Raw genomic sequence first — 23461 nt, forward strand, 5'->3', positions numbered from 1 at the left:
AAGTGACTCAACATTCTTAACAGTTCCCCGCCAGCCATGTCTCTCTTATTATGGATGTTCTTTCTGCACAACTTAAAAGCAATTCCTCTCTCTGACAATTTCTTAGCAAGCACTTAAGCGCCAACACAAATCACCTGGAAAAGCCTGGCAGGTGTGAGATGGCTGGCAGCGGCATGGCGAAACCCGCCGGCACAGAGCCCAAGAGGAGGTGAGTGGTCCTTACAATGCATGTGAATAGCCCTGCTCTCCGGAATGGCTGCCAGACCTCGCATTAAATCTGATGGTGGAGTGGTGTGTGACTGTACTGTGTTATTACTGCCTGCCGGCCTGCCTGCCTGCCGGCCCAGTGTTGGACTCTTGATAGGACTGTGAGGACCTGATTTGCTAGTCACGTAACAGGTTGTGACTAGCTTGTGAATTTCTGATGTTTGTGTGAAATCTGCGAGACATGACTCAATCTTCACTTCTCCCAAGCCTGTTGGGGAGTTGCAGTGATGAGACAAGATCGTGATTGGATCGCAATTGGATATCACAGAATTAGGGAGAAAGGGGCAGTAAAATATAATACAAAATAAAAATGCCCCCCCCCCCCCACATTTTTTTTTTTATATAATAAATATAATATTTTTTAACATTTATTACGCGTTGGATAGCAGTCACTGTCCGCGGTTCTGAAACATAATCTTCAGTTTGCCGTTGAATTGGTGCCTTTCCCTGTACAGTACCAGTCAAATGTTTGGACACACCTACTCATTCACTTGTCTGGTTACTACATGCATTTTGATGTCTTCACTATTATTCTACAATGTAGAAAATAGTTTTAAAAAATTAACTGGAATGTGTGTCCAAACTTTTGACTGGTACTGCATGTTGCTTCTGTATGTGCATAATAGCAAAGTTAACCAGCATATTGGTGTTGAGAACACCAAGCCTCACTCAACCACAAACTGTAGGATAAAGCAATTTCACAAATGTGGCTGTTTTTAATCTTTGCTATGCTGTAATAAAGGCTTTCCCCCCATTAGAACTGACTGATATTACTTTTAAATTATTTAGTGTTGTTTACACTGTTCCAAACATTGTGATCTAACAACACATGTTAGTCACACATAATATGCACGCAGCCTTGTATAACCAGCACCGAGCTGTAGGCCTAAGAGCGCTTCCTGTTTAGTCTTAATACCGTAACCTTCTTAGGCCTATATTTCAATATATAGGCTACTGCAGGGGTTCCCTAACTTTTTTTGCCCACAACCCCATTTTGATATCTGAAAATTCTCGCAAACCCCAACCATGTGAAAAAAAAATCTATAATTAACTTTTTTATTTGGGGCTATGCCAGTCAACATTATAACAGTATTTCTGATGGTCTATTCAACTCAGCCCCACATTAAAAGTATGTGATGGTATGACAGTCAATTGCAAATTAGTCTGACATAATCTATCTTATCTCACCACCACTAATGAGATGGGTGAGCTTGACCTTCTCAAAGTTAGGGGGCGTGGTCGACAGTAAACTCCTCATCTCTGCTGTCACATCCAACCTGGATCGGTATTTAGTTTTAATGCAAACGATAGTACCGAATCCAGCTTCACACAGATATGAGCTGGCAAAGGGTACTGTGAGTTTTATGGTGCTTTCAAGACAACTGGGAACTGAAAATACTAGGTCAAATCATGATGTCAGTGATCTTCAGGTCAGAAGGTTGGGGCTCTAGAAAGAGGCCTGAGTTCCCGAGTTGGAATTCTGAGTTGCATGATCAGAGGGAATTCCCTTTGAGTCAAGAACCAAAACTCTTCCGTAGTGATCCGTGAATGCATTCGGTCACATGATTAATCAGTTTTTCATCAATATAGCCATGCAGCACACTGAACATCCCCTGTGCTGTTTCATTCTCAGGAATCGTGAGACAGAAAAATATGTCCTTGTGAATAACATCCCCCGACATGTATAGTGACCTAAAGTCAATGCATGCGCATCTCGGTCCTCACAGCTAACGTAAGAGCATAAGCTGGGCAGTTTTTGAGTCATTCAGTCAGTCTCCTCTTGATTGCTCGTAATAGCATAAATTCTTTGTTTAACAATGTAATCTGACAAAGGTATTGATGTGTTTGTGTGCCTCTGTCTCCCCACACATTGTTTTCACCATATCAATTGAAGCCAGTAATATCAAAGTCTCTGCAATAGTGTGTGATTTCATTGTGTAACCTAGCCATTCACTGTGGGAATAATTCAAGTGCAATGGTCAAGTGCGGCCTTTTCCCATGATCTAAGGGCACTCTCTGGTTGAATTTGATGTTTTATATTTGAGTAATTTTCGTTTAGATTGTTAAGGTTAACCATATGGCAATGATTTTGAGATACAAAGACGATTTTATAATATATTAGTATTTTTTGTATATAAATGTTTTTCTCCCGCAACCCCATTTTCACATCAGGCGACCCCACATTGCGTCGCAACTCCTAGTTTGGGAACTGCTGAGCTAATGTATCAATCAATAATTAATAATTGTTCATGTCATCACGAAGCATACGAATCATTCATGCTTTGATATGCAATCAAGCATAAAATAAGGGAGCTGAATAATTAGCCTAAACATAAATAAACCGCAATTCACGAATGCATGTAACTGTTTTAAGTCTTTGCTTTATACAAAAAGTGTTTTGGTTAGAACAGACACTGGTACACAATTTAGTGTTGTTTACACTGTTCCAAATGGTCAGAAACAATATAATATTGTAATCTAACAGCATCTGTTTGGCACACACATAATACTCACACAGCACGCTTGCATGATCTACAGTATTTTCCACAACTAAGTCAAATACATCTGACTTCCCCTTTCCCTCCTGGGCAACCAGTAAACATTCGCCCATTTCAAGTTCCTATTTCCCATCCTCTGCATCAATTTTGCTGTCACATGTGTTATGGCGTTCAGAGTTTGTTATAACCAATTTATTGATGTGATTATTATTTTTTATTTAACTAGGCAAGCCAGTTAAGTACAAATTCTTATTTACAATGATGGCCTACCGGGGAACAGTGGGTTAACTGCCTTGTTCAGAATGACAGATTTTTACCTCATCAGCTCAGGGATTCGATCCAGCAACCTTTCGGCTACTGGCCCAACACTCTAACCACTAGGCTATTATGATAGGCTATTATGATAGGCTATTCAGTAGGTCAGGCCCTATTGGTCACATGCATGCGATGCATACTTGTTTCACATAAAGAGAGCAAGGGTTGAGCAAATAGGGAATGTTTTTTTTAAACAAATGGATTTCGGTAACATTACTTTTCAGTCAGAGAAACAAATAAGAAACGAAATGGCTGTAAAAAAGATTAACACAGCGTGGCCATCAGGCTCCCTCTTGAGTCATTTGTGTCTTAATTATTTCATCAAGTAGTGCTCTTAAAGTATCAGACAAGTTCAGTGTATTTAGTTGATTTTATTGAAACACATAGGGTGTGTCTACAGTATATATGGAAAAATACATGTTTAATTTTTTTCCGCTCAATCGAACAGACGACTCTTGGTCGACCAAGATTTTAAACTTTTTGTTTGTTGGGGACAGCCCTATACACTATTGTGCTTGAAAAGCCCAGGACGAACCTTTCTGAGAAACTGGATCCGGCGTGTCTGGCGCCGATGATCATATTATGCTCAAAGTTGTTTAGGTCACAAATTTTGCCCATTCTAACGTTCAATCGAACAGTAACTGAATGCCTCGATGCCTGTCTGCCTGCTTTATATAGCAAGCCACGGCCACGTGACTCACTGTGTAGGAGTGATCCATTTTCATGAACGGGGTGGTGTACCTAATAATGAGTGTACACGTCCTCCTTCAAGTGACCGATACACAATTTAGGTTATTTCTTTAAGTGCTTTTTTCTGGACTTGAGAGTTTAATGTTCATGGGCTAAGATCAGCACCTATCTATTTTCACACAGAGCCACACAGAGAGCCCACACAGAGAGCCGCAGAGTCACGGTAGTAGAATTAAAGATTGCTCTACTTACCAAGCCTCTCTACATCAGCTTCCCCAACCTTTGTCAAACTGTCATCTGACTAATGCCTGCCCTCCAGTTGCCCTCCTTTCATTGTGGTTATGTAAGGCCTAGTAGTAGAAATTACTCCTCAAGCATACACTACCAAATCCATCATGCACTGTTTGCCTCAGGTTTAAAGTAATATATAAATAAATGACATAATGCTGTGTTTCTCTTGTAAAAACACTTTAATGTCATTACCAGCAGGTATTTACACTAATATGCACTCAATCCCATTTCACTATAAATGTACAGTATTTCTACTCCACAAGCATGGCCACAGAACTGTTGGCATTTCAGAGAACTGATATGTGGAATATGTGGGCAGCTTGATTTATATAGGCTAACATGAAATTCACCAAAAACTTCACTTTATTCTTAAAATGTTCATAAAAAAATGTTGATTGTTAAAATGTTGAGTAATGTTATTTGCATAGAGAAAGTGGTTGTCTGGGGACTGGCACCAAGTTTTATCTCTGTGTTTTATTCAGGAGTTGGAACCTGCTTTCAGTCCAATGCACAAAACAATTTCTGAAGACATGGAAAAGAGAGGGGACCGAAGGTGTTCGCTAAGTTTAATTTAGAGAGAAGCTCAAGTCATTACCCTGTTATTTATGAATTATCAAGACTCTTCAGAGCAGCATGTTGATTGAGTATGACCGAACAATTTTTGGGATTTGGGAGTGATTACAATTTACATTACATTTTCACCCCAGGAGTAGTGAAGGTATTAGAACATCTTGGAATGTACTGTGATAATTAATTAAGTAATAACTCAGTATGTCATGAAAAATGTTTTTCCAAATTGTGTGATCCCAGTTCCTGCAAGACCTGTTTGTGTGTCTCTACTGACCCCCTTCTCTCTTCCAGGGTTGGGCGGCCTTGCAAGCAGAAGAAGGTAGAGGAGCTGGTGGAGGACGAGGAGTTGAAGAGTGAGGTGCCATGCATAATTGAAACCAAAGGTACTGAACTGTCTCTAAGTAACATTATATTCTTCCCACTGGAGATTTTCTTATCATTAAAAGGATATCAAGAGCATCACTGCACAGTGTTTCCCCAATATAGTCTGATCTATCGCCTCCCACTCATCTTACCCCGTGCCTTCCTTCACAGTATGAATCAGTAATGTAGATTAATCCAGAATTACATCACTTTCTCTGTCTTTTACTATGCTGAATGTGTACACCTCTTGGGATTTCTCTCCCCTTACTCTCTTGCCAGAGCTAGGCACAAGCTATCAAAACAGTTTTACACAGTGTAATTATGTAAATGTTCATGTCTTTGGCACAGATAATATATCTTGTTTCTTGTCCTAGCTCCTTTGGTTTCAGTTCATTTATTGAGCAAAATTCCAATATTCACATCCTCTCCAAATTAAACCAAACTACACCGCATACCAAAGCAGTCCTTGAAGTGTAGTGTGAACATAACCTTAAAGCAATAGGAATGACTCACTCCTTCTACAATACAGTCTCTGGATTCAGGGTTATTTGTGTGACGTCCCTGTTTCAGAGCATCAAAGGCTCTGCTCTGGTCCTTTGTGTCTTTGTGAGTTCTCACTCTTCTGAAGGGATAGAAGGTGTTAGGTTCTAAATAACAGAGTAAGAAACTAACGGACACTATAAAAGCTCCAACCAAGTTTATTCACCCAAAGGATCGAACAACTGAACAGGCAAAGACATATTTCCACCAGTGTTAGTATATATACCCCAATTTGGTTGGAATCTCTTCCTTCTCTCTAAACATGACATCTTTATTGCTAGGCAGGAAGTTAAGTGATGCGGGCAATAAACTTACCTGCCCTGACCTCGGCCCCCCATTCCTCACTAAACCACATCTCTCCACCCTTATCAATGCCTGCACACGTGATTGCTTTTCCTTTACTTAATACATTCCAAGCTTAATTGCCTCCACCATATACATTCCTCCTACAGATAACCATTAACTTCTGGTGTAGAAACCAGACTATGGCTCTCAATATTTCAATAGAATACCTGATAATTAACAATATTTCAAGTTTATAGTCAAAACTCATCAAAGGCTAGCAAGCTGGAAGCAAATATTATTTGAATACAAAGACAGACAGAATTAGTTTTCGTTAGGGTTGGGCGGTTCAGATTTTCATACCTTCATACCATTACTGTACCATACCGTGGTATATGGTATTACCGGCAGTGCACACAAGGGGCGCTATTTCTTTCAAAATCTTTTTTTTACACACAAAACAAATTTAGGCAGCATTCTCATTTCGACGCCAAACCCACCCCTGGTGTGCTTGGCCAAATAGCTGTATTTCATGTCATCCAACATATTTATTTTTGAGTTTAGTAAGCGGCATTGGCACATGGATTGGAACCGGTGCTTTGGTCAGATGACATGAAAATAGAGCTCCTTAACCACGCGCTCCAGTGGTGGGTTTGCAGTCTCAATTAGAATGCATGAGCAGAAAAGAACCCTATACCACATACCTACCCCTACCTACTAAATGGTGGTGGATGTTATGGGGCTATTTTGCTTCCATTGGTCCTGGGGCCCTTGTTATGGTTAAGGCATCATCAACTTTACCCAGTACTAGGACATTTTAGCCAAAAACCTGGTTGCCTCTGCCAGAAGGCTGAAACTTGGCTGCAAGTGGATCTTCCAGCAAGAAAATAACCCCGAGCACACATCAAATTACACAAGGAAATGGTTAATTCAACAGAAAATCAACATTTTGCATCAGTCTCTGGACTTGAAACTCATTGAAAACCTGTCATTTAAATTGAAGAGGGCAGTCCATAAGCGCAGACGAAGGATAGCAAGGCTTTGGAATGATTCTGTATGGAGGAATGATCTAAGATCCAGTGGTGGCCGCTGATTGGCTAAATACCAGGGGCGCGGGGTCGTTGGAGTAGTCAACAAAGCAGCATGACAAAAATATGATGCCAAGTTTTCGAACTACCGATTGTTTATTTGAGAAGATATATAAGTGATTTGTGCATTTGAACAACAGCATAAATACATTTCACTTTTGCATGTCAAAAACCGAATGACAAATGCTGCATATGCTGCCACTGTTTTGAACAGATTAGATGATACTATTTAGAACGAGCAGCCAGCTCACGAACTAACGGGTGCACCTGGGAGAACTCAACAAGAATGCAGATGCAATAAGTGAAAATACATTATCTAACTGGGGATCGCTAGCTAACATGTCACAAAGCATGATGCGCTAGCTAGTTTCATTCTGAAACAACTTTAATATTTCTGAGTTAGTCAGATATTAGTTTAGAAAGACTTGAATTTGGAATGGGAGCTAACTAGCTAGCAAGCTAGCTATAGCTAGCTAGCTGCTTATCAAAGGTAGATAACTGGTTAATTTGACCCCAACATTTACCAAACTATTTCTCTATGTTTCTAAAAATGTATTGTAGCATGCTAATTCATTTGATCATGCTTTGTGATACACCCAGTTTTATGCTGTTTAAGTCCACAAAACATGTCGCCCTGTCACCTGAATACCATGGGGGGAATTGGCCAGCCACTGTCATGCTTTTTTGTCCTACCAGATCCACGATGAGAAGGTTCGAGCTAGTGTATCTCTCTGTCCTTTGACTCTTGTTGGATGTAGATGTCCGGTTTATCAGGTCCCAGACAGACTCCGATGACTGTTATGATTATTTATTTAATTACAATTTGCTTTTAGTTTTAGCACCATCTGTACCTGATAGAGCAGATCTAATCTCAAGCCGTCTGGTGCAGGAGACTCATTGGGAGGGAGACTAGAGCAGACCCAGAAGTTTTGACTGAGTCCACATTTGAGGGCCCCAGGACGATCCATTTACTTTGTGCTGTTATAATTTATGCTATGAAGTCCTGTGATTTCATTGGGGCAGTTCCCCCTCATAGCAAATGGCTGGTAAAACAATCCAAACAATGTTCGCCGGGCCTATGCGCACACGGAGCTGTTGCTGCTGGCAGAATCACAGGGGTAGTGCTGAGCGATTAACCGACATTTCGTTTTTTCTGGTTTTAAACAACTAATTGACCGACGTTGGTTCAATTTCTTTAATTCCATTTAGTTCAGGGGTTTTAGTGAGCCCAATGCGGCGTTTCGCTAGAGAGAAATTAAATAATTTACGACTGAAATCAAGGCAAGTATTTTGTGGGATGCTGGGCTTAAGGGAGTTGTAGTTTTCATTTAAGCAAATATTCAACTTAGTTCGACAACGACTCCCATTGTTAGGTCCCGGAGACATGAGCATCTCATCATTATATATACAGTACCAGTCAAAAGTAGACACACCTACTCATTCCTGTAGCAGCCAACAAGTGCTCAGCATATGTGGGAATTCCTTCAAGACTGTTGGAAAAGCATTCCAGGTGACTACCTCATGAAGCTGGTTGAAAGAATGCCAAAAGTGTGCAAAGCTGTCATCAAGGAAAAGGGTGGCTACTTTGAAGAATCTGAAATATAAAATAGATTTAGATTTTTTTAACACTTTTTTGGTTACTACATGATTCCATATGTGTTATTTCATAGTTTTGATGTCTTCACTATTATTCTACAATGTAGAAAATAGTGAAAATAAGGAAAACCCTTGAATGAGTAGGTGTGTGCAAACTTTTGACTGGTACTCTAGATCTGTGGATGGATACACTTTTACGCCTGCCAAGTTAGGTTAAATATCCACACGATAGAGGAATGTACAGAACACAACAACGAGAGGGACAGAGACAGTTCGTGAAAGTATGCCTTATCTACTATGAAAAACGAGTACAATTATTTAATCAGACAGCCATGCAGCATACTGTAGGCTACAGTACTTAGGCAGGCTAGTGTTGATGATCAATTACTTGAGAAGGAGACCAAGTCAAGACGCTGTACCAGGTGGATTCAGTTTATAGTAAGGCAGTTTATTATGAGACAAAGATATTTGGCTGAGCGTGCACGGACTCCTTCGTTTAGCGCATAGGGAACTAGCAGAAGAGAGCCCCGAAACATAGTGTACATCCAATTTATACAATGAAATAACAGTGTGTTGACGTTGAGTCTAGTAGGTCCGCTCTCCTGACTGGTCGATGAGTGGAGGGACGGTCCACTCTCCAGGTGGTGTCGACTTCCCATTGGCCCTTGGCAGTGTCCTTTGTCCTCGGAGTCCAACACACCTAAGTGTGTGTGTGTGTGTGTGTGTGTATTTCTGGTAATTCGTGTCTGGGTGCTTGCGATATTCATGGAATGTTGTTCTTTACACCAGTGGTCAGTTCGTGTGGCTAGGGCTTAAGTCAGCCATCTGTCTCTGGGTGTGGTCGTGATTGGTATCAGTTGGTCGCTCAATATGTCTCTGGAATTTTGTTGTGTGCTGTTGTGAAACATGTTGTGCAAATGCCCTCCTTATATATCATTAGGTAAAACGTTAGATTATCTTTATTACAAATCCCCCTCAAAAAAGAACAATCTGCGGCACAGCGGGAGTGAAAACAAACAAACGGAAGTCAGAGACAAATTTTGTGAGTCCCCCTCTTCACGTCTCACCTCAGCAGATAGCTTGTCAAGTCTCAATAGGGATTAAAATCATATCATTACCATTACACTAGCTAAATAGGATGACTAAAGACAGTACAGTATGGGGAGCACATAGATAACATTAGGTTTAGCTGGCAGACTGCTACTGCATGAGCAGAGATGCGATGATGATTTTAAGGAATGAAAAATAATTAAGTTATTAAATAAAAACTAAGTTATATACACAACTGAAATATTTTTGTATTTCATAATAATTTCCTATTTATGTCTACCCAATGTGGACCTGACAGAGACAATGCAATATTTTCAATGTTTTGGAAATTGAATTCTCATTATTTTGGGGTTTGAAATTTCTGTTAAAAAGCTCGATTTCATAATGCATTTAATGTATAAAAAAAATCTAAACCGAAATCAAAAACCGTGATTATTTTTTCAATAATCGAATCAACACCGTACCGACCTCAAAAACCACTAATCACTCAGCACTACTGAGGGGCTGAGTAGTAGGTAACTGAACAGCTTGTTTTAAACAATATATTTTTGAAAGAGGAAATAAGAGAATATAAACCATGAATGATATAATATATAATATATTTGTTAACAATTTAACACAAGTGGGGTGCCGTCCCCAACGCCTTAATGGGTGAGGCGCCACTGCTAAGATCCTTTCCAATGTGTTCTCCAACTCATAAAACATTTTAGAAAAAGGCTTAGTTCCGTTATCCTCGAAAGGTGAGGTATTGAAAACAGGGGTGTCAATAATTTTGAGCCCTACCTTTTGAGAAAAAAGTATTACTTGTTATACAGAATCTCTTTCTCTGAGCAATTGTATTAATATAAAATAAAATGTAAAATATTTCCCAATTTTTTGGAGCATACAATATAATTTAATTACATTTTAATTTTGGACCCCACTGTATATTATAGATTTAATGAGTAGTGGTCATTCTCTAACATGCATTTTCATATATAACACTCCGTGTCCCAAAGGTATTTACTCAGCAGAATGGCGAGTGAAGACTCTTCCAAAAAATACTTCCCATTTCCCTGAAACATGAATAATAATGTCCTTGAGTGCTTTGTTGTTAGTTTTCTCCATCCATCCGCCAAAGTAAAGTTACATGAAGTTGCTGTGTCACAACTGTCATTCAATTCGTACTAAAGAGTTATGACCCATCCATTTGTGACTGTGGCCTTTGCTATTGGCTGAAACCTTTCTAAGTGGTCCTCCCTCTCTTGCTACAGTAGATTAGTTCCTCCTGAGGCAACATTTATCTTTATGTTCCATCAAACTTTAGAATTACTCTCAAAACATCCAAATATTTTACTTCACTTGAATTGTCACTACCAATTATACATTTTAGGAAATAAACGTTGGAAGATGCTCAAAGATGTGTTTATGCCTGGAGCAAAGTAACAGTCAGCATTAACCCACTATCTGATTAGACTGGTTGCCCCTGGTTCCTAATATGGTTAGGAGTGAGCATCAAGCATCTGCATTCTGTTTCTTCTAGCATTTCTAGATACTTCCATCAGATCGCTTTTGCTGATTTAATATCAAGCAGTTCATCTACAGGTAGCCACAGCAACAGATCCCTTGCTGTTTAAAATTAAGTTCATTCATTCAAGGTTTTGTATGTTTATTTTCTTCTCTTCCATACAGTAGAGCTAACACTACAGGAAGCCCTTCACCAGTCAGTGTTCATGCCATGCACCTCGCCATCCCCCAGCAGCACTCCTTTCTGCTGGGACCAGCACAGCAAGCTGCTACCCACCGTGGCTGGCATCACTTCAAGCAAAGTGGCTGTGTGGACAGTGGAGGAGGTACTGGATAACTTACATTGTTTCTTGCAGTCTAAATAACTGTCTGGGTAATTTGGATAACTGTACTAACCATGATGTTCAATGTGTTACAGGTGATTGAGTTCATCCAAGGTCTTCCAGGCTGTAACGAACACGTGCACACTTTCAGAGATGAGGTACGGTTTCAGTACAGTACAGTTTTTAACTCACTGACCACTGATACATACACATACACACACACACACACACACACACACACACACACACACACACACACACACACACACACACACACCACACACACTGACTTCTGGGAAAAGGACTTCCCATTTACTGTCTGCTTGTGGGATTATAAAGATCCCATTTTGGTTTCATCAGATGCATTACCTCCACAATATCGCTCTGTGGTCTCCACATCTGTGTCTGCATCAGAGTTGAAACTTTTACTGCAGTGGGCTAAATCAGGGTCACACAGAGTGTTTCTTGGCAGTCCTAAACAAATCTACTTTGAAACAAAAGTACACACCTCACACCCATGGTTATGGACTTAAAAAAAGAAGACACCTGTACCATGTCAGATATAGAGTTTAAATGTATTACATTTGGAGCATCACAATATTAATCAAATAAACAGTGACGGTGATGGTACTTGAATTATTATTCTTTGCATGCTAGTACTTTAAAAAAAGTGCCAATGTTTTGAGAATAAAGTGCCAATATTTAGAGAATGAAATGGCAATATTTAGAGAATAAGGTGCCAATATTTTGCGAATAAAGTAAACATTTTTAGAATAAAGTCTCTGTTATATTTCAAGATTAACGTAGGGGATTTGGTTAAGTGCATGTCTCCCTGGCTCCCTAATGCTGTGCACGCCACCATTGAAATGTCTTAGTTACTGTAGATTACCTGGTGACATTATACTTTAGAATTGGCTTTAGTAAGAAGCACATAATAATCATAATTATTATAAGTATTAGGACCTGGAAAAGGTTGTGCCACAGATTATTTTCAGGAGGAACCGGCCTTCCCTGTAGCTCAGTTGGTAGAGCATGGTGTTTGCAACGCCAGGGTTGTGGGTTCGTTTCCCACGGGGGGCCAGTACAGAAAAAAAATGTAAAAAAATAAATAAAAAGTTAAAAATGAAATGTATGCATTCACTACTGTAAGTCACTCTGGATAAGAGCGTCTGCTAAATGACTAAAATGTAAATGTTGTTACATACAGAGGTGTGTGTGTGTGTGTGTGTGTGTGTGTGTGTGTGTGTGTGTGTGTGTGTGTGTGTGTGTGTGTGTGTGTGTGTGTGTGTGTGTGTGTGTTAAAAAGTAGGGGCAAAACAAACAAATGGCCATCAGTCTAATGCTCTAATACACTCATTCAAACAGGTGTCACTGCACATGATCTATTAGCTCACACTCACACACCAAGTTTCCCCTGTCAATTTCAAACTATAGATATAGACTCTTCTAACGACCATGGAGTGTTATGACAAAAATGTCAGTCTGACCTCCGAATTCGCTACAACGTTCTGCTGCGTACCCTAGGCAAACATTTAGCAAAACATTTTTTGCATAATGGCAACTATTAATGACCTTATCCATGGTGCTTTACTAACAGTAGTATTTCCCCCTTATGGCAACTATCCTTCTAACGGCTATACGCTAGTTGGCTACATGAGCATACCTAATAAAACACATTATCTTGGGATCCTGGAGACTGTGGGCTATGCGTGTGTATGTCCCATGTCAAACTGCTCTCCAAATTCGCTACAAAACCACTATTTTGCAGCCCATTATAAAACTATAGCGACCTACTAGATTGAGTACCCTAGGCTAATCGTATGTTACAGTGGGCAAGTGAAAGTAAATGATGTGCCTATCCAACGGCTGCGGGAAGAATGAACAATGAACCAGGGGTTTTACGTAAGTGTCTGTGGGAGGAGAGGCAACACAAGGACCACTCCTACATGCGCAAACCAGCTCATCTGAGGCACTGTTTGAATATATTCATCTATCGGTCTCCCTATATGATGGGAGGAATGAAGGATGCATAGGTTATCCCACAACAAGAGCATCGTCTCCGTTATAGGCTATTTGTCTCAGTTATAACGCTAACATAGGCTACCACTTGTTCACCTAGGAGAGGCTAGTGCCTAGGCCTGTTGGCTGTTAAGCTATGACAATGGAACGTCAAATGACTGTCTCAGATGGGGCTTTATCCAGATGGGGCTTTATGCTTTCCCCCTGCTCTATGGCAAGGTCCTTGACAGGGGTTTGGGGGCCGCCCTTGAGCTTGACAGGATGCACAATCCCTCTCCACGCAATCTGTGACCTACATTCACAAGATAATAAGCCTAGTCCTATGAGGCTACTTCATTGGAAGTGTAGCCTACATAAAACACCATGCCATTACGCACACATTTGTAAACTAACCTTTCGTTTCGACATATAGGCTGCTGACCTAGCTGTTACTCTCTCAAATGTACTATGCACGGTGTTGACATACGCAGGGGATTGAGGATAACATTGTAGAGAAAATCGAAGGGCGCCATGTCTGCCTGCAACTCCATGTCTCTTCGTAGTCTGAAAACGCACCATGGCCGTTAGAATGGTATTGCTTTGGGGATACCGTGTGTGTGTGTGTGTGTGTGTGTGTGTGTGTGTGTGTGTGTGTGTGTGTGTGTGTGTGTGTGAAATATTACCACTTTATTCTCGAAATAGTGCCACATTTTATTTCAACTTTATTCTTGAAATATTGCAATTTTTATACTATGCAAAACAAAAATCAAAGTACCACCACACCTCACCATTTTTCTTTTCACTTGGCCATACTTTATATACATTTACAAATATTAGAGTAAAACAAGGTTATATTTTGGCTTCTGGTGGGGTACAACATTTAAACTAACCTCAAGAGGCATTTATAAGTTATATTCTTCAATGTATATGTAAAAAAATGGATGAGGCATCTACTGATTGCCCCTTTAATAGATCAATTGGATTGTCCCAGAGGCCTGTGGCGTAAGGCAAAAACTCAATTAGGTCTATTTAGGTATTCTCTACAGATTATCCAAGTAATTAAACATAAGAAATCTAACTTCTCATAGAATGATGTTCATGTTAAGCCATTCTGTCAGTGTTAATAGCGGGTGATATTACGACCGCTTGTTAAATGTAGAATATGACTCAACCCCTGAATAACACCCCCTCTAATGAGCCATGGTCATTTGTATTACCCTCATGGTGGAGAATCCTTAAAAACCCTTGGCTTTGAAGTTAATTCTTTATGCACCGCTATGTCTAAGCTGCATGTTTTTGGAGGTTGAAAGTGAAACATATTCCTTGGGCAAAAATGTTCATTAGGAAAGCGCTTTGATGGTGGACATTTTCAAACGTGAGACTTCTCTAACTCTTCCCTCCCTCATATGTTTTTGTCCAGCAAATAGATGGTGAAGCCTTCCTTCTGTTGACTCAGGTTGACCTAGTGAGGATCATGAGCATCAAGCTGGGTCCAGCCATAAAAATCTACAACTCCATCTTGATGTTCAAGACGGCAGAGGAATCGGCATGTAATGAGCTCTAACAAAGGTCGGAGGCCACTATTTTTACCCTGAGCAGAGCAGAGCCAGAAGAAGGAGGTCTACAGATAAGGATGTGAAGCACAAAGAACCCTTCTTCTTCCCAGAGGATGTATCTCATGCAAACTGAATGCACATGTGAATTGCACAAGTTATATTTTTTTTTAAGACAGCCATATTGCATACTGCGAATCTCTAATGTGATTGACTCATTGGAGAAATGTCATTTTCAATCATCAGCTCTATTATGTGTAATATTATTGTACAGTATAGGCTTTTTTTATATTAGTGTTGGGGTGGTGCCACGAGGATGCTCGTTCTACCTAAAAACTACAACTGGAAATGTAGAACAAATGCGTCAGATTTCCTTTAGTGCATCACAATCAGCAACTCTGACATTTTCATCGTGTAGAAAGTCCCATCTGCACAGGGCTTTAGCTGTTCCGTTTTCTCTGGGATGTTGATGTCATGCAGGTCAGAGAGATTCTAACTGAGAATGGAAGCTCAGTGATTCCCCAGGTGAGTGGCACAGAGAAATGAATACATTCATGAGAAAGTCCTCATGCTTTTTTATCCTTGTTACTTCTGTCTGACTGCTGGGGTGGTGGTGCTGGAGGACAAGGCTGTATAACTGAGAGGAGAAAGGGATTTTTATTAATTCACCAAACTAACAGGCACCAGACTGTAAAACAAGCCATCAGGCCTTGCATTTAATTTCCCTTTGGTAAATGCACTCACCTATTATGCTTTATGGATAGCCATATACAGTACCTGTATAAAGACCAACATGGGTCACATTGGTCTGTTTTCTCCTGTGTATTGTACAGTCATGTCCTCATCAGTACTGTTCAGGCCCTATGAAGCAGTGACAAGTGTCTGTTTACTTTAAGGTACTAACCCCGGGGAAGGGGTTTGGTTGAATTAATTCAATCTAAAAGTCCATATAGACAATGGTATTTCTTTACGTGGACTGTTGTTCACTATTGTTTATTTACAGTGCATTCGGGTGATATTCAGACACCTTGACGTTTTCCACATTATGTTACGTTACAGCCTTAATCTAAAATGTATGATTGTGTCTAGATTCCTCGTCAGTCTACACACAATACCCCATAATGACAAATTGAAAACAGGTTTTTACAAATGTTTGCAAATGTATAAAAAACAGAAATACCTTATTTACATAAGTATTCAGACCCTTTACTATGAGACTCGAAATTGAGCTCAGGTGCATCCTGTTTCCATTGACTCTCATTGAGATGTTTGTACAACTTGATTGGAGTCCACCTGTGGTAAATTCAATTGATTGGACATGATATGGAAAGGCACACATCTGTCCATATAAGGTCCCACAGTTGACAGTGCATGTCAGAGCAAAAAATCAAGCCATGAGGTCGAAGGAATTGTCTATAGAGCTCCGAGACAGGATTGTGTCTAGGCACAGATCTGGAGAAGGTTACCAAAACATTTCTGCAGAATTGAAGTTGCCCAAGAACACAGTGGCCTCCATCATTCTTAAATGGAAGAAGTTTGGAACCACCAAGACTCTTCCTAGAGCTGGCCGCCTGGCCAAACTGAGCAAACGGGGAGAAGTGCCTTGGTCAGGGATGTGACCAAGAACCCGATGGTCACTCTGACAGAGCACCAGAGTTCCTCTGTGAAGATGGGAGAACATCCCAGAAAGACAACCATCTCTGCAGCACTCCACCAATCAGGCCTTTATGGTAGAGTGGCCAGATGGAAGCCACTTCTCAGTAAAAGGCACATGACAGCCCGCTTGGAGATTGCCAGGAGGCACCTAAAGGATACTCAGACAATGAGAAGCAAGCTTCTCTGGTCTGATGAAACTAAGATTGAACTCTTTGGCCTGAATGCCAAGTGTCACATTCTGCAGGAAACCTGGCACCATCCCTACGGTGAAGCATGGTGGTGGCAGCATCATGCTGTGGGGATGTTTTTCAGCGTCAGGGAATGGAAGGCTAGTCAGGATCGAGGGAAAGATGAAAAGAGCAAAGTACAGAGAGATCCTTGATGAAAACCTGCTCTAGAGCGCTCACGACCTCAGACTGGGGCGAACGTTCACCTTCTAACAGGACAACGACCCTAAGCACACAGCCCAGACAACGCAGGAGTGGCTTCGGGACAAGTCTCTGAATGTCCTTGAGTGGCCCAGCCAGAGCCCGGACTTGAACCCGATCGAACATCTCTGGAGAGACCTGAAAATAGCTATGCAGTGACGCTCCCCATCCAATCTGACAGCGCTTGAGAGGATCTGCAGAGAAGAATGGGAGAAACTCCCCAAATACAAGTGTGCCAAGCTTGTAACGTCATACCCAATAAGACTGGCTGTAATCACAGCCAAAGGTGCTTTAACAAAGTACTGAGTAAAGGGTCTGAATATTTATGTAAATGTCATATTTCAGTTGTTGTTTTATTATACATTTGCAAAAATGTCTAAAAACCTGTTTTTGCTTTGTCATTATGGGGCATTGTGCGTAGATTTATTTTTTATTTCACCTTTACTTAACCAGGTAGGGCAGTTGAGAACATGTTCTCATTTACAACTGCGACCTGGCCAGGATAAAACAAAGCAGTGCGACACAAACAACAACACAGAGTTACACATGGAATAAACAAATGTACAGTCAATAACACAATAGCAAAAATCTATATACAGTGTGTGCAAATGAGGTAAGATTAGGGAGGTAAGGCAATAAATAGGCCGTTGTAGCGAAGTAATTTAGCAATTAACACTAGAGTGACAGGTGTGCAGAAGATGAATGTGCAAGTCGAGATACTGGGGTGCAAAGGAGCAACAACAAAAAAATAACAATATGGGGGTGAGGTAGTTGGGTAGATGGGCTATTTACAAACGGGCTATGTACAGGTGCAATGATCTTTGAGCTGCTCTGACAGCTGATGCTTAAAGTTAGTGAGGGAGATATGAGTCTCCAGCTTCAGTGATTTTTGCAATTCACTCAAGTCATTGGCAGCAGACAACTGGAAGGAAAGGCAGCAAGGGAGGAATTGGCTTTGGGGGTGACCAGTGAAATATACCTGCTGGAGCGCGTGCTGCGGGTGGGTGCTGCTATGGTGACCAGTGAGCCAAGACAACGCAGGGCTTTACCTAGCAAAGACTTATAGATGACCTGGAGCCAGTGGGTTTGGCGACGAATATGAAGCGAGGGCCAGCCAACGAGAGCATACAGGTCACAGTGGTGGGTAATATATGGGGCTTTGGTGACAAAACGGATGGCACTGTGATAGACTGCATCCAATTTGCTGAGTAGAGTGTTGGAGGCTAATTTGTAAATGACCAGTAGGATAGTTAGTTTTACGAGGGTATGTTTGGCAGCATGAGTGAAGGATGCTTTGTTGCGAAATAGGAGGCCGATTCTAGATTTAATTTTGGATTGGAGATGCTTAATGTGAGTCTGGAAGGAGAGTTTACAGTCTAACCAGACACCTAGGTATTTGTAGTTGTCCACATATTCTCAGTCAGAACTGTCCAGAGTAGTGATGCTGGACGGGCGGGCAGGTGCGGTCAGCGATTGTTTGAAGAGCATGCATATAGTTTTACTTGCATTTAAGAGCAGTTGGAGGCCACGGAAGGAGAGTTGTATGGCATTGAAGCTCGTCTGGAAGTTAGTTAACACAGTATCCAAAGAAGGGCCAGAAGTATACAGAATGGTGTCGTCTGAGTAGAGGTGGATCAGAGAATCACCAGCAGCAAGAGCGACATCATTTATGTACACAGAGAAAAGAGTCGGCCCGAGAATTTAACCCTGTGGCACACCCATAGAGACTGCCAGAGGTCCGAACAACAGGCCCTCCGATTTGACACACTGAACTCTGTCTGAGAAGTAGTTGGTGAACCAGGCGAGGCAGTCATTTGAGAAACCAAGGCTGTTGAGTCTGCCGATAAGAATGTGGTGATTTACAGTGTCGAAAGCCTTGGCCAGGTCGATGAATACGGCTGCACAGTATTGTCTTTTATCGATGGCGGTTATGATATCGTTTAGGACCTTGAGCGTGGCTGAGGTGCACCCATGACCAGCTTTGAAAACCAGATTGTATAGCGAAGAAGATACGGTGGGATTCGAAATGGTCGGTGATCTGTTTGTTAACTTGGCTTTCGAAGACCTTAGAAAGGCAGAGTAGAATATGTATATATAGGTCTGTAACAGTTTTGGTCTAGAGTGTCTCCCCCTTTGAAGAGGGGGATGACGGCGGCAGCTTTCCAATCTTTGGGGATCTCAGACGATACGAAGGAGAGGTTGACCAGGCTAGTAATATGGGCTGCAACAATTGCAGCGGATAGTTTTAGAAAGAGAGGGTCCAGATTGTCTAGCCCGGCTGATTTGTAGGGGCTTGGGCAAGTTACTGTGGGGGGTGCAGGGCTGTTGACCGGGGTAGGGGTAGCCAGGTGGAAAGCATGGCCAGCCGTAGAAAAATGCTTATTGAAATTCTCAATTATCCTGGATTTATCGGTGGTGACAGTGTTTCCTAGCCTCAGTGCAGTGGGCAGCTGGGAGGAGGTGCTCTTATTCTCCATGGACTTTACAGTGTCCCAGAACTTTTTGGAATTTGTGCTACAGGATGCAAATTTCTGTTTGAAAATGCTAGCCTCAGCTTTCCTAACTGCCTGTGTATATTGGTTCCTAACTTCCCTGAAAAGTTGCATATCACGGGGGCTGTTCGATGCTAATGCAGTACACCACAGGATGTTTTTGTGCTGGTCAAGGGCAGTCAGGTCTGGAGTGAACCAAGGGCTATATCTGTTCCTGTTTAAAAGAAAATTGAATGGGGCATGCTTATTTAAGATGGTGAGGAAGGCACTTTTAAAGAATAACCAGGCATCCTCTACTGACGGAATGAGGTCAATATCCTTCCAGGATACTCGGGCCAGGACGATTAGAAAGGCCTGCTCGCTGAAGCGTTTTAGGGAGCGTTTGACAGTGATGAGGTGTGGTTGTTTGACCGTAGACCCATTACGGACGCAGGCAATGAGGCAGTGATCGCTGAGATCTTGGTTGAAGACAGCAGAGGTGTATTTAGAGGGCAGGTTGGTCAGGATGATATCTATGAGGGTGCCCGTGTTTACGGATTTGGGGTTGTACCTGGTTGGTTCATTGATAATTTGTGTGAGATTGAGGGCATCTAGCTTAGATTGTAGGACGGACGGCGTGTTAAGCATGTCCTAGTTTAGGTCACCTAACAGTACGAGCTCTGAAGATAGATGGGGGGCAATCAATTCACATATGGTGTCCAGGGCACAGCTGGGGGCTGAAGCGGCAACGGTGAGAGAATTGTTTCTGGAAAGGTAGAAGCTCGAATTGTTTGGGCACAGACCTGGATAGTATGACAGAACTCTGCAGGCTATCACTGCAGTAGATTGCAACTCCGCCCCCTTTGGCAGTTCTAACTTGTCGGAAAATATCTGGATTTTTGGTGGCCTTCCTAAGCCACGATTCAGACACGGCTAGGACATCCAGGTTGGCAGAGTGTGCTAAAGCAGTGAATAAAACAAACTTAGGGAGGAGGCTTCTAATGTTAACATGCATGAAACCAAGGCTTTTACGGTTACAGAAGTCAACAAATGAGAGCGCCTGGGGAATGGGAGTGGAGGTAGGTGCTACAGGGCCTGGATTAACCTCTACATCACCAGAGGAACAGAGGAGGAGTAGGATAAGGGTGCGGCTAAAGGCTATAAGAACTGGTCGTCTAGTGCGTTCGGAATAGAGAGTAAAAGGAGCAGGTTTCTGGGCGCGGAAGAATAGATTCAAGGCATAATGTACAGACAAAGGTATGGTAGGATGTGAATACAGTGGAGGTAAACCTTGGCATTGAGTGACGATGAGAGATGTTTTGTCTCTAGAGACATCATTTAGACCAGGTGAGGTCACCACATGTGTGGGAGGTGGAACAAAAGGGCTAGCTAAGGCATATTGAGCAGGACTGGAGGCTCTACAGTGAAATAAGATAATAATCACTAACCAAAACAGCAATTGACAAGGCATATTGACATTAGGGAGAGGCATGCGTAGCCGAGTGATCATAGGGACTCAGATAGCTAGCGGTCCAGGGCTAGCAGAAGGGCCTTAGGGGGACGTCGCGGCGGAAGAGTCTGTTGTAGCCCCCTCGGACAGTTACATCGGCAGACCAGTCATGATGGATCGGCAGGGCTCCGTGTTGGCAGTAAAAGGGGTCCAGGCCAATTGGCAAAATAGGTATTGTAGCCCAAGGAGTGGCTGATGGACCTCTTCAGCTAGCCGGGAGATGGGCCTAGCACGAGGCTAGTTCCCGGCTAACTGGTGCTTGCTTCGGGACAGAGACGTTAGCCAGGAGTAGCCACTCGGATAGCAGCTAGCTAGCTGCGCTGATCCAGGTGAAAAGGTTCAGAGCTTGCAGTAGGAATCTGGAGATATGGAGTTTTGGTGGAGAAAAAGCAGTCCGGTATGCTCTGGGTTGAATCGTGCTGTGCAGACTGGCAGGAATTGACCGGGCTAAGGTTAGCTGATGACCGCTAGCAGTGGCTAACTGACTAGTAGCTAGTTAGCTGGCTAGTTAGCTGGCTAGCTTCTGTTGGGGGTTCCGGTTCGTGTTAATGGACAGTCCAGTAGTTATCGGCTGTGTAGCCGAGTGATCATAGGGTCCAATGAGCAGCACTAGATGAGACAAGGAGCAGTTCGGTAGTCGATTACTATGTTGAGTGAGCGGGAGACACGGCATTCAGGGAGCTAGCAGGCCGGGGCTAGCATATGGATCATCACCAAACATCCACGACGCAGAGGCCGGTTGAGAGCACATCGGCCGAGTTACGTCACTAGACCAGCAGTCCAGTCATGTTGGATCGGCGGGGCTCCGTGTCGACAAAGGGTCCAGGCCAATTGGCAAGAGAAGTGTTGTAGTTGGTGTACTTAGTTTGCTAGTCGGGAGACGGGCCTAGCTCGGGGCTAACTGGCGCATGCTTCTGGACAAGGGCGTTAGTCACAATAGCTCCGGAGCTTGTGGCAGGAATCCGGTGATGTAGTTGAAAAGAGCAGTCCGATATGATCAGGGCTGGTATCGCGCTGTGCAGACTGGCAAGTATTATCCGGGCTAATGGTAAAGACCGCTTGCAGAGGCTAACAATGACTAAATAGCTAGTAGCTAATTAGCTGGCTAGCCTTTGATGGAGGTTACAGTTATAAGGTCTGAAAAAATAGCTGATCCGTACCACATTGGGTGAGGCGGGTTGCAGGAATGTATATTTATTTCGAAAATTGAAAAAATAGATTGAAATGTATAAAAAAAAAAGATTTTTTTTTTGATGACGGGAAAAAATGATCTAATCCATTATAGAAAAAGGCTGTAACGAAACAAAATGTGGAAAAAGTCAAGGGGTATGAATAATTTCCGAATGCACTGAGAACTTGCATCTAAAGCAATCACTAAATATAATTGAATGGATACATTGCTGATCATCTCAAAGAGCATACTTAGTGCCCTTGAAAAAAGTTGACTGTAATATGCTATTTCTATTTTCAATGGGCTTTACTGAAACCTAAAGAGAAAATGTTGGTTTATGTTTTGCTTTTATTGATTTAATAATGCTTTTTCTTTCTTGTCACACCAGTGACTGAGACTGCTGTGTATAGAATTATGCAATGCAATGTAAATGGGAAAAGAGCGTGCCATTTTTGCAGCTTAATAATGATGAAACCTTTATTCCACCTGTATTGATTCACAAATAAATACAATGAGAAGTACACTAAGGCTGCCTTGTCTACTTGTGTCCCAGGTGTTACCGCTGTCTCAAGTTGTACTTTCAGTGTACACTAAACCCACTTTGGATTTGTTGAAGTCTTCAGTAACAGAATATTATGCATCTGTTATTTAGCTAATTTCAAATAATTGTCACATCCTGTCACACTGTGTTATTTTTTTCTCCTGTCACATTGTCAGAATAATCAGCCTAAGAATGGAAACATCATTTACTTGTTCTATTGTCATGCAGTGAAAGTAAATACCTTTAATTTTTGCATGGTTCAACACAATCTTTTATTTTCTAGTATTTGTTATTACATGAACAACATCTGACAACTGTTGTTTGATCATTGTGTCTCTGCTCCATTCTTCTAAATCACCTCAAAGTACAACTCTAAGATGAAATCTTTGTTAAGGAATCGTCGTCTTTGATTTGTTTTGTCTCACACAATATTGCAGATATAAAATGTATTATTTACTGCAAAGCATAAAGATGTTTTCAACAGCATTGGGAAATATGAATACGCATTGCAACAGATATGGTTCCTGATTATTCTCATGATTTACCTCAATTCAATGTTTGGTGGTGCTAAGGAAAGTGTACAGCATGGAGGAGTCTAGATTAGCTTGGGTTCAGAGGACTAGCTGTAAGGGGAATATGTAATATTACCCTAAAAAAAAGGCAGCTAGCTATAGAAAAACAGTGAGTCACTTGTCTCCAGTACCTCTGCAGCCAGAGCATTTCAGTTGTTGGCATCTTTTGGACATTTCAGGCT

At 41.8% G+C, this 23461-nt stretch overlaps 1 protein-coding gene across 1 annotated transcript in view; it reads left to right on the forward strand.

Annotated features, from left to right (window-relative positions):
- The window catches only part of LOC106571356 (lethal(3)malignant brain tumor-like protein 3), a 47894-nt gene extending 25205 nt beyond the window's left edge, over nucleotides 1–22689 (forward strand). Inside the window, exons 18-22 of the mRNA XM_014144345.3 lie at nucleotides 107–208; nucleotides 4923–5014; nucleotides 11222–11382; nucleotides 11475–11537; nucleotides 14798–22689. Coding sequence (XP_013999820.1) covers nucleotides 107–208; nucleotides 4923–5014; nucleotides 11222–11382; nucleotides 11475–11537; nucleotides 14798–14941 — 562 coding nt within the window. The 3' untranslated portion in view covers nucleotides 14942–22689. The remainder of the gene's footprint in view (nucleotides 1–106; nucleotides 209–4922; nucleotides 5015–11221; nucleotides 11383–11474; nucleotides 11538–14797) is intronic.
- The last annotated feature ends 772 nt before the right edge of the window (nucleotides 22690–23461 follow it).

Source organism: Salmo salar, chromosome 15 (assembly GCF_965601325.2).
Source record: "Salmo salar chromosome 15, fSalSal1, whole genome shotgun sequence".
Taxonomy (NCBI): Eukaryota; Metazoa; Chordata; class Actinopteri; order Salmoniformes; family Salmonidae; genus Salmo; species Salmo salar.